Source organism: Aulonocara sp. 'chitande type north' Nkhata Bay, linkage group LG19 (assembly GCF_057382095.1).
Source record: "Aulonocara sp. 'chitande type north' Nkhata Bay isolate Kocher_YH1m ecotype deep benthic linkage group LG19, A_spYH_male_GT1.1, whole genome shotgun sequence".
In the NCBI taxonomy this organism is placed as follows: domain Eukaryota; kingdom Metazoa; phylum Chordata; class Actinopteri; order Cichliformes; family Cichlidae; genus Aulonocara; species Aulonocara sp. 'chitande type north' Nkhata Bay.
This window is the reverse complement of record NC_141362.1, coordinates 32,247,366-32,261,213: the sequence shown is the minus strand read 5'-3', so window position 1 is coordinate 32,261,213 and position 13,848 is coordinate 32,247,366. Positions and strand designations below refer to the sequence as shown.

At 39.5% G+C, this 13,848-nt stretch overlaps 1 protein-coding gene and 1 long non-coding RNA gene across 4 annotated transcripts; one reads left to right on the top strand and one right to left on the bottom strand.

Annotated features, from left to right (window-relative positions):
• Positions 1 to 1,468: 1,468 nt before the first annotated feature.
• On the bottom strand, positions 1,469 to 13,848 carry pld4 (phospholipase D family member 4). Of its 3 annotated transcripts, none has more exons than XM_086274230.1 (11): positions 13,711 to 13,848; positions 13,479 to 13,545; positions 13,230 to 13,384; positions 4,030 to 4,213; positions 3,817 to 3,937; positions 3,600 to 3,727; positions 3,306 to 3,506; positions 3,004 to 3,143; positions 2,741 to 2,909; positions 2,554 to 2,650; positions 1,469 to 2,464 (listed from the first exon to the last, which is right to left on the bottom strand). In XM_086274230.1, exons 2-11 carry the CDS (start codon positions 13,527 to 13,529, stop codon positions 2,262 to 2,264), a joined length of 1,449 nt encoding a protein of 482 aa, XP_086130356.1. In that variant the 5' UTR covers positions 13,530 to 13,545; positions 13,711 to 13,848; the 3' UTR covers positions 1,469 to 2,261. The 3 variants fall into 3 exon arrangements, with proteins under 3 accessions (XP_086130356.1, XP_086130357.1, XP_086130358.1); XM_086274231.1 differs by having other exon boundaries at positions 2,741 to 2,906; XM_086274232.1 differs by lacking the exons at positions 13,230 to 13,384; positions 13,479 to 13,545; positions 13,711 to 13,848 and adding an exon at positions 4,979 to 5,094.
• On the top strand, positions 5,805 to 11,102 carry LOC147307457 (uncharacterized). Its single transcript, XR_015126497.1, has 5 exons — positions 5,805 to 5,882; positions 8,098 to 8,161; positions 8,241 to 8,377; positions 9,162 to 9,243; positions 9,730 to 11,102. It is a non-coding gene; the product is annotated as an uncharacterized LOC147307457 (long non-coding RNA).

Genomic DNA, 13,848 nt, shown 5'->3' with positions numbered 1-13,848 from the left:
TCGGGAGGGCAAAAACAAGCAATGACACACTTGTTTTGTAAGAAGTTTTAAAGCAGGGCTGCCCAATCCCAGTCCTCGAGAGCTACTATCCTGCAGCTTTTAGATGCATCCCTACTCCAACACAGCTGAATCAAATGAATGGCTTGTTATCAGGCCTTTGCCAAACACGATGGCATGCTGAAGAGGTAACCAAACCATTTGATTCAGCTGTGTTGGAGTAGGGATGCATCTAAAAGCTGCAGGACGGTAGCTCTCGAGGACTGGGATTGGGCACCCCTGTTTTAAAGGAAACATTTGTACATTAATATCCATAAATTCCGCCGTCAGCTGATAAATGGTAAATGACCTGTATAGGGACTAGTAAAGTGCTATATAAATACAGCGCTTTACTAGTCCCTAAGGACCCCAAAGCGCTTTACATATCCAGTCATCCACCCATTCACACACTGGTGATGGCAGCTACATTGTAGCCACAGCCACCCTGGGGCGCACTGACAGAGGCGAGGCTGCCGGACACTGGCGCCATCGGGCCCTCTGACCACCACCAGTAGGCAACGGGTGAAGTGTCTCGCCCAAGGACACAACGACCGAGACTGTCCAAGCCGGGGCTCGAACCGGCAACCTTCCGATTACAAGGCGAACTCCCAACTCTTGAGCCACGATCGCCCGATACAGATACAGAGGTAGTGTGTGACATTGTTCTCTCAACTATAGCTAGCCTGCAAAACAAATGACTATGTTTGTTGTACAGAGGTCACTGAAAGAAGAAGAGAGAAAAAGCTCACCCAAAACACCAATCTTACTTTACATATTTCTGAATGATCAGGCTCTATCATATTTTAAGACCTCACAGTCGCATATGATCCCAATAGACCACTGCCTTCTCAGACTCCAGGCTTACTTGTGTTTTTCTCGGGTTTCCAAAAGCAAATTGCAAAGAAGAGCTTTCAGCTGTCAGGATGTTGTGCTGTTGGGAAACCTTAGTTTGGATTCAGGAGACAGGAACACTCTCTTTTTTATGATTAGGCTTAACACCAACTTTTAATGACTTTTACAGTTAGAGTTGGATCAGGTGTCCCTCAATTATGTTGTTATAGACTCAGGCAACTGGGGACCTCCCCAAGATAGCCTTGGCATTCTCCCCACCATACTTTGTTTTTTGTTTGTCTATCTATGCTCTCTTTCTTCTCTTCTCTTTCCCTTGAATCCCCAACAGGTCACTGTAGATGACGGTGTCTTCCTGAACCTGGCTAACTGACAAAGGTGTCTTCTTGTTAAAGGGGAGTTCCTCCTCCCCACTTTTCCCAAAAGCTCTTCATGGTGCATCGTCTGATTGTTTGAGTTTTCTCTCTAATCTATGGTGTCCTTACCTTACACTATGGTTCACGAAGTTAAAGCATCTCAAAGCGACTGTTGTGAACTGACACTATAAAAAAAGTCTAAAGATCAGATTCTTTTTCTTCCCACCATATCTTTATTACACTGTTCTTTATGCAAAACAGATCAGCAGTCCAAGCGGTACCCCACAGGAAGCTGCTGTATAGTGTGAGATCTCACCCCATCTGACAGCATCTCCAACACTTGGGTGGAAACATATACAAAGACCAACACAAACAAAAGTACAAAAATCTACCAACAAACTGAACAATTGCAGACACAAACAAACAGAGGACATCCATGCAACATATCAGAAACAAAGATGAGGTTCTTATTGCACAGCTGCAGCTTCCACTGCCCTTGCCTGTAACTCCAGGATTGTGCTGGCGCATTCAACCAATATTCCTGTGCTGGCAAAAGTTGGTGGATTTCTCAGCCTTTCTTTGATGACTTTCCCCATCAAACCTGCGCTTATCTGATCAGACCAGCAGGTGTAAGCATGGCCTTGTAGTGCTGTGCTGGTCAGTGTTACTTAGATACTGCAGCCACAGGTACACAAAAGTCTCATGCATGTTTACATATTTAACCATGACATTAAAATGCACTCAATGGTTGATATTCATTAATCATGCTTTAAAACAATCAGCTCAGCAGTGAATGATCACACTGCGCCTGAAAGAACATTGTAAATCTGACTGCACATGTACTAAAACATGTTCAGTCAGAACTGTAGCATGACACATTTAGTAGGTTAATTAACATATGTGACAGTTGTATTAAAAATATCGTTCCTGACAAAAAGGTCATAAAAACAGCAGAATACTGTGTCCCAACTGGGATTTGAATGTCATGAAATGCACTTAAGATTCATAAAAGAGCTTCAGTCATCTCGATAGTGAACAGTCTGGGTGGTGTCCCAGGTCATCGAGGAGCACAGCAAACTCTGAATACCAGTCTCTGTTAAATACTGCCTTGAGCTGACTGTACAGGGTCGTATTCTTCATTTCAGGTTGAGATGCATGCTGGGACACCACCAGGCCCACTCCAGCGGTGGTAAGAAAGTAGTCTCCTGACCAGTTAGAGGTACCTGGGTAGCAGCAGAGCATAAACCTGGTCAGAGATTCCATCAACTTACTTAGAGCAACGACACATTTGTAGAATAACTGTGTTTCTCACCGATATAAGCTACTTTATCAGTCACCATGTATTTGTTGTGGTTGACTCTGGAAAATGGAATATCGGACTGGTTTGCCACTGGGACGATGTAGAGTTTCTGAAAAAAGAAAGGAGCGTAAACACAATTTTTTTTTAAAATAGTGGCAATCATCTTCAGGAGTTTCATGTATCCCATGTTGCGTCTTACTATCTGGATGCTGATATGCTGCTGAGGAGAGTCGAGTGAGGCTAGAGACTGAAGAAAAGGCAACATGTCTGGATCAGAATCCCGCCCGCAGCTGATCAGCATCCTGATTTGCACTTTCCTCTCGAACGCGGCCGTCTTGATGGCATCCTCGATGACCGGCCAGTATCTGCTGAGTGAAAGCCGAGGATTTCAGAGTGAGGAAAACAGAGGAAAACGATGTGGATCATTAATGTGGAGTATTTTCTGTAAAGGGTTAAGTTAACCTCCGAGGCCTGTCAAAGCGCGTGGTGGGGAAGTACTCCATGACAGCTACATCAACATAGTGTTGAGCCCCATAGATGATGGAGAGAATAGCATCCAGGTCCTGAGTCCTCGATGGAGGACAGAAGGATGGAGGAGAAGCCTGGAGTGAAACACAAGAAATCAACAGGAGCACTTGATTCATAACCACAGGTTTTAAGTATGTTTTTGTAGACATAGCTGCAGAGTACAACCCTTTCTCTATTAATGATAAAGAAAACCTAACAGTATCCTTTAAAAAGGAACTGAAACCTAATGAACTTACTGCCACATACAGCCGGGTGGAGATGTTATTCTCTTTCACCAGCAGGGGGTGTTGTTTGTTGATGTCTGTGTTATAGTTTGCAGGCCAAGGCTGTGGCAAGGAGCTGTTGGGTTGACCCATCACCCAGTAGGACTGGAAGATTTTACGAAGGTCCTTCGCAAGACTGGAGCAGTTGTAGATCACAACTCCTAGTTCCTTCACCTGCAGTTAAAAGTAACTCTTTAAATTGTTTAGCAGCGTTTCTAAAGGTTCAAAATAGCAAAGTACCTTTGATTGTCTAATGTGAGCGTTCACCTGTGTTAAAGCCCTCCAGTCCATGTTGGCACTTCCAATAAACACGTGTTTCCTATCGACAATCCAGAACTTGCTGTGAAGAACGCCGTTTGCAAGGCGGCCAAAGTCCACCTTTCTCACATGAACTCCTGCAGGCAGGAAGAAAAAGACAAGGGTCAAGGTCAAGCTGGTGCAAAGAGTTGGTGGCCTACAAGACTTTGTTGAAGAGAAAGCAAACCTTTTTGTTTTAAGATCTGTAAATCGGTGGAGTTTGTTCTGACGGTGGGAACACTCGTTATCACTCGGACAGTCACATTCCTCGAAGGAAGCTCTTCAAGCTCTTTCAGGATGTTCCTTCCCTGCCAAGGACACAATGAAAACATTAGAAGAAAAAAGTTTGTAGGGATGTTTTAATGAGGAACACAACTATCCACTGCAGCTGGTAACTCACGGGCATATCAGAGGAAGAGTTGACACTGATGTCTTCCCCAGTTAACGTCCAGTAGAAAGAGACCACATCCACTTCGTTTGTTGCCACTGAGATGAGATTGTTCCAGACTTGTTCAAGAGGGATCCCAAATGTTACGTTGCCTTTGTATTTCATATGTTCGGGAATGCTCTCCACAAGGGCCATGCTGCAGGATTTAAAAAAAAAGACATCTGCTCAGGGAATTCTTTGGAAGTTGAAGTGGAAAAAATTGAAAAAAGTAACTTTTAATCTTTAAGTCTACAGATGTGGAGTTGTAGACTCATCCAAAGCTTTAACTGACATCTATGAGGTGCTTTTACCCCTTTTAAGGGGTATTACAGCTTCCCTTTAACCTCTATATCCTTAAAAACAGTCAAAGTTGATGTTTTGTAGAGTCAAAATATTACTGCAAATGAACTTAAAACAAACACTTGCTTCTACTAGCAAAATGATTTTGAGGGTTACCAGGAGAAAGGCTCTTTTCTCCAAAAATATCTCGATGGCTTAGGTTTGCAAAGTTGCATCTGAACAGACAACAAGAGTTTTGGAACAATTTCCTTTGGACAGACTAGAGCAAAGTGGAGATGTTTGCCGAAAACCAAACACAGCACAGCAGCACAAACACCTCATATCAACTATCAACCGCGGAGGAGGACAGGTGATGGTTTGGGCTTGTTTTGCAGACCTGCACCTTGGTGGCATCGAGTCAAAAGAATCCAGATGCTGAAATGGCACAAAGTCCAGACCTCAACCTGACTGAAATGCTATGGGGGGCTTTAAGAGAGGTGTGCAAAAATGAATGCCAGCAAACCTCAATGAAGCAAAACAAAGGAGTTACTCAAAAACAATGTGAAAGACAGTCACACAAAAAATGATTACATCAAGTACTTCTATGCATTTTTTTTGAACGTTTTACCAACTTTCTACAAACCTTAAAAGAAACCTGACGTTTGATGGCAACATCCCCTGAGAATAAGTGACTTCACCTGGTTAGCTAGTCACATAGCTTCACAGCCTTTATTGTAACAAAGAACTTCCTTTTCTTTGTGGCAGCTTCAGTGACATTCCAGTGAAGCAGCTTTTACCTTTGTGGGCATAAAACCGCGGTAAAGTGAGCCGTCATTTGTGAGCCGCGGTCAAGCCAGCCGCCTCCTATCCGCCGCATAAATTTCCTTGCGCTTTTACACCAGTCTTTACGGTAGCGCCTTTTCGCTTTATATCCCACGCGCACGCGCGCACACAAATTACAATGGAACAGCCCAATACAGTCAATACAATTATGGAAATTTCAGAAATTCATTAAAAATCATCCTGAATAGTTGAGGTCCAACTTTCAACAGATTCCTTCTCTGGGACACCTACTGTACCTGTGTGCCAAGTTCCATCCAGATTTACTGTAAAATTCCTCAGAAAATAAAGGAAACTTATATTCAATCTAATACAGCCAATACACTACAATTATGTCAATTTTCAAAAATTGATTAAAAATCATCCTGAGTACACTCTAAGAAATGAAACATGGGGTTTTTAAAAATTAATTCTTAGTTTTATGTTCAATATACTTAAAATTGTTAATCTTATGGGTGTAATTAATATTTTTAAATTTGATTTAATTAATTCTATACCGTTTTAATGTTAAATAATATTGATATTTCCAATTTATTGAACACATTTAATTAAATCCAAAGAGCCCTTTCCACATCCTTTCTGAGCATGCGCAGAGAATGAAAAAAATCTTCGCGCATACGCATTGACCTTCTTCACCTACGCCACAGTGTGCTTTGGCCACGTGTCTGGAAAGAGGGATTAATCACGATTCATCCGTTGGAGTTAAGGTAATTTCTTCCTATTTTTAATAGAATATAATTTAACTAGTACTTTGTGATAATATATGGCGTATATTTTTCCGGTAAATATGTGGGCAGTATGTGTTCTGTAGGTTGTAGCATTTTGCTAGCATTGGAAACATTCATTTGCATATTCGATATTACTGCACATCTGAATATTGTCCCATCTGCGTTTAAAATTTCATTCGAACTCCGAATAGCACACTTATTTTATTTGTTTTATTGCACTATCAAGTTAGGAGAACGTTAGCCCGAACAAGAATTGGGATACATGTGCAGTGATTGTTGAGGACCCGTCTGTTTCACTGAAGAGAACCGCTAGCTGCGTAGTTTGCATATCTTCGCGCATCAAGTCTCAAAGAGACCTCTGAAGGTGACCCCCACTTGCCCCCAAAATTAAGTATACTGGGTGGTTAGTGCTCCGTTTGTTTGCTACGGTGTCAAAGATATTGCACTTTTATTTAATAGGTCATTGAGAGTTGAAGAGCCCCCTCCCAGCAAAACGACAACAGCCAAAAATAGGCCAAAACATGCCAAAAAATGCTCTGCTTGGTTAGTGCTTGTTTGTGCCGTTAAAATTAACATTTGTGCTGCTAAGGTTAACCAGTTACTAATGTTTTACTTTTTCGCGGTGACGTCAAGGGCGTCAAGCACGCGCCCCGTGCTTACGGGCGCGAGTGAGCGTCCGGGTGATGTAGGCGTCGTAGAAAACGCTCGCTCGCGCCCGAGCATTTTGTGGCATGTTTTGACCTATTTTGGGCCATTTTCGTGTTGCTTGGGGGGGGGGGGGGGGGGGATGAACTCTGAATGACCTATTAAATAAAAGTGTAATATCTTTGACACCTAGCGATTAGGGCTGCCACAAACGATTATTTTGATAGTCGACTAGTCACCGATTATTTATGCGATTAGTCGACTAATCAGATCATCATCCACTGGACGTAAAACTACAGCTTATTGCACCAGCAGCATCTGCTCTTATATAACTATCATTAGCTTACAGCTTTAAGCTTTTAAGGTGCTAACTAAAAATAAAGACAAGATGATAGTTTATTCAATTTTAATGAAATTTGCAGATTGTTTCGGTGAAGTTTAATAAACTCCTTGCTATCTAAAATATAACAGGACACCGGGGTATATTCTCCAGCATCTCACACTTCTGATAATCAGCTGTCTGCTTGACTTATTCAGCTGTGTAAAAACTATAACTTTAATCTCAGCCAAACCGATTTACTCAGGAACAAATAAAATACTAAAAAAAAAAAAAAAAAAAAAAAGCGCCAAACAACAACATTTTTAATTTATCTAAGTGACTCATATATATTTAACCTGAGTCGCGAAAGACGGCGGTGGGTTTGAAAACAATTTGCCGGGAGTCCGGTGTTCTCACGCGCTAGTGACCTAGCTCCGGCTAGCTATCGAGCTAGTGGGTAACAGACGTCTCCGAAAACGTCGGAGCGCTTTTGAAAATATGTGGTGTCCTGATAAACTGAGCAGATATTTGAGGTTTACACAGCTACATTCTCGCCTGAAAATATGTTAAACGTTTATTTTGTGACCCAGAAAGAATAATAAGAGTAATATTAAAACTAACTAGCTGCCGCCATTGTTGGAAACTGCGCTGGGCCGCGCTATGAATTCTGGGACACAGCTGCTTCTTCTTCTTCGGGGTTTAACGGCAGCTGGCATCCTTGTACATGCTGTGCTGCCATCTTCTGTTTCAGTCCGTTATTACACTCTTAAATCCTGCTATTATTCCTGCGTCTTTTGCGATCTTACAAAGCTTCAAACGACACGTCGACTATTAAATCAGTCGTCGACGATTTTGATAGTCGACGTAATCGTGACTAGTCGACAAATCGTGGCAGCCCTACTAGCGATACAAACGATGATTTTACCAGCACAAACGGAGCACTAACCACCCAGTATACTTGATTTCATTTTTGGGGGCAAGTGGGGGTCACCTTCAAAGGGTCACGTTCACAGACTGGGCTGCTCCGGTATATAATGGTAAACGTGCTCACAGGAACAGATTTATGAAATGAGTAATAGAAATTTTGGAGCATTTGAAATTTAACTTGTATTATTAATACATTTTTAAAAGAAACAGGATTGTTCTTAAGTTTAGACCATCTCTGTGCTACCCCTTTGCATGTGTCTCACTGTACACGATTCATTTTTTCTGGTTTTCTTTTTCTCTCAGGTTGCTGGTTGTGGAATTTGGAGCTGCGGAGATTTGAGCTGTGCTCCAAAAGTGCATGTTGAAGGTACCTAATGCTTTCATATTATTTACTTTTTCCTTAATACGCAATTTTACATTTTGAATTCTCTTATTTGGTCTTTTAGGTTATCACCACAGTTCCACTGCTGTCCACATTCATGAGCAGTCTTGACCAGTACTCTGACCAGTTGATGAAGATTCTACGAAAAAAAGGAGGGGAAACAGCGCGGCGGATCACAGCAGCATTGTCTACAATTCACAGGTATTCTGTCTTGTTATAATGTTCTGTAACTAATAGATTAGTTGCAGGTTGATCTCAGGTCTGGTTATTAACCTGTATTTTTAACTTTCTTGGGTCATTTTATGCTTGTTCTCTCCTGCGTTATACTTCTCATCTCGCTTTTGGCTTATATTCTGGACTTGGTCCTGACACAAAGCAGAACTAAGTAACTCATGCCCCTAGAGGCCATAAGTGCCGCTGCTGGCATTGTAGCTTTTTTCTTTTCTTTTTTTTGTTACTCATTAATTGTCCAAAGGAATAATTAGCTACACTGAGAAAAGACAAAGGCAGACAACATTTCACATTTCGCCACAACTCAGTGACACAATAATTATTTTTTTTCACTCAAACTTGGTATAAATACTGCAAATGTGGTGGTAGCCCGCATACCTCATATTAATGTGACAGTGTGTAGTTTTTGTCATTAATTTTTGGAAATCTCTATCAAAATGTTTTTGATTCCTTTGAACAGCACTCCTATGCAACAACACTTTTCGGGTGGTACACCACGCTAAAGCTGCATTTTCCGCGACCCAATGTATCGCAATCAGTGTAATTGGACTCATAACTTATAATCTTTATGGGAATGAATTGGTAAGCTTCTCATTCTCTAACACAAAATACTACTTGCTTGCAAAAAGCATGTTTAAAATTACTTAGAAACAATTATGAATTGGTTAAACAACAATAAAAATTGACTTAAGTTCTGTGGGGGTCTCTAAAAACTTCAAAAAAGTAATTGCCATGCATGTGTTGTTTTGTTTAGAGTTCCCGAATCGAAGTGAAGCGTGAATGCATCCTTAAAGCTGTGATTATATACCTGAATGAGAACCCTGAAAATCTCATCAGTAAGTTTATTTTTAAAGGGATATTCCACCCCTCAGTAAAATTTTGACTGTCATAATTCCCAGAGTTTTGTAAGTTGAAAAATGTATTTTCTAAACAAGCCCAGGCATTCTCCTGATCTGGCAGCAATCAGTTTTCTTTAAATTAGCTTACAACAATAAAGTGCATGGGAAATACTAGGATTTTGTTTCCATTCACTTACATTGTTTTATGCAAAACTAAAGAAAATGACCCTGGTCAGCAGAATATTGATAATATTATTAATGTATACTCCTTCTGCCCTCTGTCCATGTTTCATGTATCTTCTTCTTGGTCTTTATTTGGTGATAGTCTTAAATCCACATTTTTCTTTGGTCTGTTCTCCTCAGTCTCATTCAGGGATCTGTGTAATTAGGATAGTGTGGACCATTTGAACTAAAATGGAGTGAATAGATAGATGATGCAATGACCAAAATACAACAGATTTAAAATATTTCTGTCCTTTTCAGGATTTCAACGTGATGGAAGCTGAAGAGCTTGAGAGGATGGATTTGGCGTGTTTATAAAATAATCCATGAAGGAGCACAGCCTGATGACTCCCTTGAAGATGTTGGCATCATTATCGAGAGATGCACCGTCTTGCAGGATCTTCACGATGTGGCGAGCGGGTGTGCACTTTTGTTTGGGCTAATTTACTGCCTCAATCTGAGTTACCCAAAGCCACGTCGCTACACATTTGAGTTCTTCCAGAAGGTGCTCATGGGACTGGAAGACAAAAAACTGTCTAACAAAATACAAGTGCTGAAGAACAAACTCTGCCAAAAGGAGACGCAATGACTCTTGTAGATCGAAATGTCTCCGAAAATAAGTGCTCTGTTTCACTGTTTAAAAGTTCATAAATATATATATATATATGTTGATCTTTGTTTGTAAATATTTTGTCATATCTTTAATATTTAAGAGATTTACCGAATGCTTTTTTTCTTTTGATTGTGGAAAAGAAAACAATTCAGAAACTGAGTTTTTTGAACTGGGGACAAAATTACGCAGATGGATATATTTCCTTGTTTCACAACATTTTCTTCAGTTTGAGTTGCTGTGGCAATTCTGCAGACTGTAGCCATTACAGACCTACAACTGTAGATCCTGAAATCATCCTACTCCTCACTACACTGTCACTTAGTTGAAACTGGAAAGTTGTTTCAGATGTTTACATTTTATTTTACACACTTCATTTAATGTTGCATTATGCAGTGTTGTTTCCCTGTTTAAGCTTTGCCTCGTTGAAGGCTTTTGTTCAAGTTGTTAAAGCAACACAATTTTTTTTGTATTTACACTTCATATTAGTTCTTGTGTACCAGGTTTCCATTGTAGGTCAAGGATCTTGAGTGTTATAAATGTTAAAGTGTATGTGCAAACAAATGTGAAAAGGTTCTAAGGTTGTCACCTGTACTCAAGTTAAGTGCTGGATTTTTGGTCTTAGTATTTAATTAAGAATATTTTGAGATTTGCTATATGCTTTTTTTTTTTATTGTAAAATTTATTATATAATAGAAAACTTATAATTCTGAATCAGATTTTTGTAACTGGGGACTAAATCGTTTTTACCTTTTTGTGTCACTTAAATATTTTCTGTAATTGCATTATACAGTGATTTTTAAGTTGCTGTGGTAAATCTGCAGATCTGACTATAATCACAAGTTGTATTGAATTTGACATCTTACGGCACACTACAATGTCACTTTGTTGAAACTCGGAAAGTTGTTTCCAATGTTTAAATTTTGGTCATGCCCTTTAAGCATTTAATATTGCCTTATGCAGTGTTGTTCCCTGTAGAAGCTTTGCCTTGTTAAGGCTCACCGTAAATAAAGTTGTTGATGCAGCACCCTTTTTTTGCATTTACACTTTATGTAAGCTTTGGTGTAAGAGTTTTCTATTGAAGTGCAAGGATCTTGAATGTTATAAATGGTAACCTGTGAGCAAGTGTAAAAAGGTTTTTGAGTTGTCACCTGTACTCTGTAGTTAAGTGTTAGACCTTTGCTGAAGACCTCTGAAAGGTCCAAACACCTAATTACAATGTATAGATGACAACTCAGGAACCTTTCTAGACTTGTTTTGTTGATACCTAAACATTTAGCATATAGATGAAACTATTAATTAAATCATAATTAATCAAATTAATTAGGTCCAAAACGCAATCTAAATGGTGCCATTAAATTCAAATTAATATTGTCAATTGAACCTAAAGCAATACAGTTAATAAAATGAACAAAGTGTTTAAATTCTATTTAATGGTGTTAAATAGTAACAATGAAAGGAAAGCTGTTGCTTTTATAGAACAATTTCACTTCTGATATACATCGCCATTGAAATTGCAGATAATAACCATATTGATTTATGTTTAATTGACCAGGTTTTGTGAAAAAAAATATTTTTCAATTTGTTTCAGTTTTTAAAAATATGTTCTTAAAGATTACCGCAAGGTTTAGAATGGAATATGTTTTACTTACTATACAGCGGATGAGATGATGTAATTTAAAAGCAGTTAGGGGAGAATTAGAAGAACGTAACAAAGTATCGCCAAATTAAAAGTACTAACTAATAACAGCAAAAACAAGAATTACATACACTGATCAATAGTAATCTTAATCAACAAATACCAAAACTAATGCAAAAAGGGTTGGGTCACAAACCCAAACTGCGAGAATCACATTATTTTCTAAACTTAGTGTAATTTTTTAGAAAAGGTATTAAAATGAAAAAGAATGCAATACAAAATCTAAACGAACATTTCTGAAATACATAACCTACATATGTACAGAAAAGTCAGAATCGGAGAAGCTTTATTAATTTGACGGTGAAATTGAATACAAGTTTCCTGTAATTTCTGTGGAATATTACAGTGAATCTGGCTGAAACTTGGCACACAGGTACAGTAGGTGTCCAGAGAAGGAATCTGTTGAAAGTTGGACCTCAACTATTCAGGATGATTTTTAATGAATTTTTGAAAATTGAGAGAATCATATTGTATTGACTGTATTAGATTGAATATAAGTTTCCTTTATTTTCTGAGGAATTTTACAGTAAATCTGGATGGAACTTGGCACACAGGTACAGTAGGTGTCCCAGAGGAGGGATGTGTTGAAAGTTGGACCTCAACTATTCAGGATGATTTTTAATGAATTTTTGAAATAAACATAATTGTAGTGTATTGACTGTATTGCACTGAATATGAGTTTACTGTGATTTCTGAGTAATATTACAGTAAATATGGGTAAAAACTGGCCCAGAGGTAAAGTAGGTGTCCGAGAAGAGGATTGTGTTGAAAGCTTGGCATCAACTTTTAAGAATGATTTTTAATGAATTTTTGAATATGCAACCAGACTGTCACGATGGCTGTATTGGGCTGTTCCATTGTAATTTGTGTGTGCGCGCGCGCGGGTCTAGGCTTTCAATCAGGATATAAAGCGAAAAGGCGCTACCGTAAAGACTGGTGTAAAAGCGCAAGGAAATTTATGCGGCGGACAGGAGGCGGCTGGCTTGACCGCGGCTCACAAATGACGGCTCACTTTACCGCGGTGGAATAAAATAGTCTGCAGGTGATACAAGATCGCAGTCTGTCCTATTTTATTTTCCACATCTAAAATTAGGTTACAGTCAAATTCCAGTGAAGTGTCTGTGCTGCAGTGTTTAACTTTGCAAGCTAGAGCCAATCAAACCGTGGGTCAGGCTGATAAGGAATAACGTCCAGTCCCACATAAAGAGGAACACCTGGCCACTCAGCCTCCTCCTCCTTATATTTATTACACATAAAGAGGAAACTGTGGTAGATTTTGCGCGTTAAAAAAATAATCAGAGAATGAGGCCAAATAAAGTTTAAAAACGCACCACTTTACAAACACGGCGAAATCACGACTTGATTCCGAAACAGTGAGCAAATGTGGACATGTTTCTTCAAGCCGTGCAGCAGATAGTTAAGAAGATCGTGATGTAATTACTGGATTATTACCTGCACTGATCAGTAGAGAAATTGCTCCAGCCGTCGTCACCTGGGAGTATCTCGTGGTTTTTGGGAGGTGGAGGTCTCTCCAGCACGATGATGGCGAGCAAAACTCCCAAAATAGTCAGACATGCCACAATCGCAAGTAGCTTCACGCAGCTGGTCTAAGAAGGTGAGGTTTGAGAGGAAGAGAGCTTTAAGAGTAAGAAAGGTCACGAAAGCGCATAGTTTGCTTTTTAATGTTTGATGCTGCCCTACCCTTTTGTTTGAATCGTTACTGTCATCAAGGCTGCTATACGAGGAGGTCATTTTCCCCTTTCAAGTGCTGTTAGAGACCAAAAGCAGGAAGTTACCGTGTCGGACAGAAGATAAACAAATTAGAGAGCTCACATCTGTGATAAGAACCAAATCATCTTCATTTCTGCAATTATTCCAGATGGTTTTCATTTTGGAATTGGATTCATTTTTAAAGTAATGAAAAGAAACTTACAGATTGAACTCTTTAAAAGTTTCTTCTAAGCCAACTTGATTGTTTTCTTCCTCCAAACTTCCCCCCAAATATGAGCAGAAGTGAATTCTGATGCTGAATATATCACAACATAGTTCCCATTTTCAGTTTCGTTTCAGG

Coding starts and splice junctions, on each gene's coding strand:
- pld4 (XM_086274230.1), bottom strand. CDS start 13,529: ATGACCTCCTCGTATAGCAGCCTTGATGACAGTAACGATTCAAACAAA. Junction 4,214..13,229: donor TTCTCTACTGATCAGTGCAG/GTAATAATCCAG, acceptor TAAATCCTGCAG/CATGGCCCTTGTGGAGAGCA. Junction 3,144..3,305: donor CCACCCGGCTGTATGTGGCA/GTAAGTTCATTA, acceptor GTTTCACTCCAG/GCTTCTCCTCCATCCTTCTG.